Source organism: Vicugna pacos, chromosome 10, assembly GCF_048564905.1.
Source record: "Vicugna pacos chromosome 10, VicPac4, whole genome shotgun sequence".
Lineage (NCBI taxonomy): Eukaryota > Metazoa > Chordata > Mammalia > Artiodactyla > Camelidae > Vicugna > Vicugna pacos.
The window spans coordinates 29,408,483-29,410,809 of record NC_132996.1 but is presented as its reverse complement, the minus strand read 5'-3'; the positions used below and the strand labels follow the sequence as shown (position 1 = coordinate 29,410,809).

Below are 2,327 nucleotides of genomic sequence, written 5' to 3'. Positions count from 1 at the left end.
TTTAAGGTCCATTTTTGTGGGGAAATATTGTTGATCTAGACTACAGAGTCTATATTAGCACTTGAGTCATCTTGAAATCCACATTTTTTTCATAAATTGAGGACCTTCTGAAGTATAACCAATAACTTCACTAGATGGTTGATGTGGTGACTCTTTTAGTTTCACAAACATTGATTGCTAATTATTAAGAGGAAAGTTATAGCTCTGCTAAATAGCCTAACCTGGGTTTAGTGACAATATTCTCTAATATGTCAACATGAATATAAAACAAAACCATGCCTTTATTCTCTATACTGAAAAGATACAGATTGCTATTACTGAGGTTTCTATCTAGTATCTTAAAATATTATTGATAATATTTAAATTCAAATATCTACATTAGTATGAAATACTCTTACTAATATAAAAGTAGGGGAAGAAAAGTTGTGTTTTAGGGTCTCTTTCACCTAAACTTTCTGTTGCTTGAATTTCTTGAGGATTCTGTCACGAATCTTCTTGGTCTTGACACTGTAGACAATGGGGTTCATGAGGGGTGGCACCAGCAAGTAAACATTAGCCATTAGCACATGGACAATTGGGGAAGCATGCTTCCCATAGCGATGGACCATCGATAACCCAATCATTGGTGTATAGAAGGTGAGTACAGCACAAATGTGGGAGATGCAGGTATTGAGGACTTTCATCCTCTCTGTCTTGGAGGCTATACTCAACACTGTGCCAAGGATGAGAATATAGGAGAGGAGGAGGAGCACTGAATCAAGTCCCATGGAGCAGATGACCACCATGAGGCCATAGATGCTGCTCACTCGATGGCTGGATACAGTTGTCTTTATAAGATCTTGGTGCAGGCAGAAGGGGTAGGAGAGAACATTGACAGGATGATATTGGAGCTTCTTTAGGAGAAAGGAAGCTGGAAAGACCAGAGCCAAAGCCCTTCCAGCAATTACCAAAGCAATCCCAATGATTACATCATTGGTTAGAATGGTTGCATAGCGCAGGGGCTCTCGAATTGCTACCAAGCGGTCAAAGGCCATGGCCAACAGCACAGCTGACTCAATAATTGAGAAAACATGAATGAAGTACATTTGGACCAGGCAAGCATTGAAGGAGATCTCCCGGGCATGGAACCAGAAGACACTGAACATGGTAGGCAAGGTTGTAGTGGATAGGCCCAGGTCAGTAAGTGCCAGCATTGATAGAAAGTAATACATTGGTTGGTGGAGGGAAGGCTCAGTTCTGATGATAAATAGAATGGTAATGTTCCCTGCAATGGAGGCAGAGTAAACCAAGAAGATGGGGAGGGAAATCAAGCCATATCTGCTTTCAAGGCCTGAGAGGCCTGTCAGGAGGAAGCGAGGGTATAGGGCAGAGCTATTGAAGACAGACATTGTGCTGATGGAAGTACCTTCAGTCTAGATGGGGAGACAAGAACATTGGACAATTAGGGTAAATGTCAGTATTGCAAAAAGAAACAATGCTCTGATGCATGCTGCTCTGTTTACTGTTTTCAGTCATGCCTCTGCTCATTATATATAATTACCACCTGTATTACTTTACCAATTATTTTACTCTTTATTGCACATTTATTGAGAACATATTTTCTTAAAGGAAATCTGGTAGTGTTAAAATATAAAGAAATATATAAGAAATGCCTTCAAATATTTACAACCTAGTGGATAGAGAGTGCTAAAATTAAAATAAATCATTAATTTAAGGCAATGTCCTTTAAAACACAGTAAGAGGAAACTAACCTGACCCTGGGAGGTCAGGGAAGATTTACTGAAGGTAATTCTTGAATTAAGTCTCAAATGACAAATATGAGTTAGATAGAAACAAAAGGCTATGTAAGACATTCTGTGCTGATTGACACCCATGTAAATGCAGAGAGATATTAGTATTACAAGTGTAAGTGAATATATTTCAGCAAAGGTATAAGGTAGGGTGGCTCTTCAGATGGTTGTTGGAGCTAAGACTGAATAGAAATGGATCAGAATTTCTGAAGGAAATAATGTATAAATATAAAGTGCTTGGACTTAAATCTTAGAAGACACAAGATAGTCATTCTAACAAAAAGTGAAGTTTTTGATCAGATTTATATTCTATCACTGTCAAACTACAATCAATGTTAAGAATGGTCTAAATGCAGACAACAGAGAAGGCAGTGAAATCCTTTAAGAGGCTGTTAGAGTAATAACTTAAAAACAAAAGGATGAAAGCAAATGTAATAGTGGGTATGATAAAGGATAAATAGACACAAAAGTTATATGGGGAGGAAAAAAAAAAACCAAAATAATAGTCATCACATGCTGAGAATGAGAAAAGGAAAG

General features: G+C 37.8%; 1 protein-coding gene across 1 annotated transcript; it reads right to left on the bottom strand.

Annotated features, from left to right (window-relative positions):
- Nucleotides 1–446: 446 nt before the first annotated feature.
- LOC102524862 (olfactory receptor 51G2-like) lies at nucleotides 447–1,391 on the bottom strand. Its single transcript, XM_006203421.3, has one exon. The coding sequence runs from the start codon at nucleotides 1,386–1,388 to the stop codon at nucleotides 447–449; it is 942 nt and encodes a 313-aa protein (XP_006203483.2). The 5' UTR covers nucleotides 1,389–1,391.
- Nucleotides 1,392–2,327: the final 936 nt, after the last annotated feature.

What these genes read in the sequence shown, in the direction of transcription:
- LOC102524862 (XM_006203421.3), bottom strand. Translation starts at nt 1,388, where the DNA reads ATGTCTGTCTTCAATAGCTCTGCCCTATACCCTCGCTTCCTCCTGACA.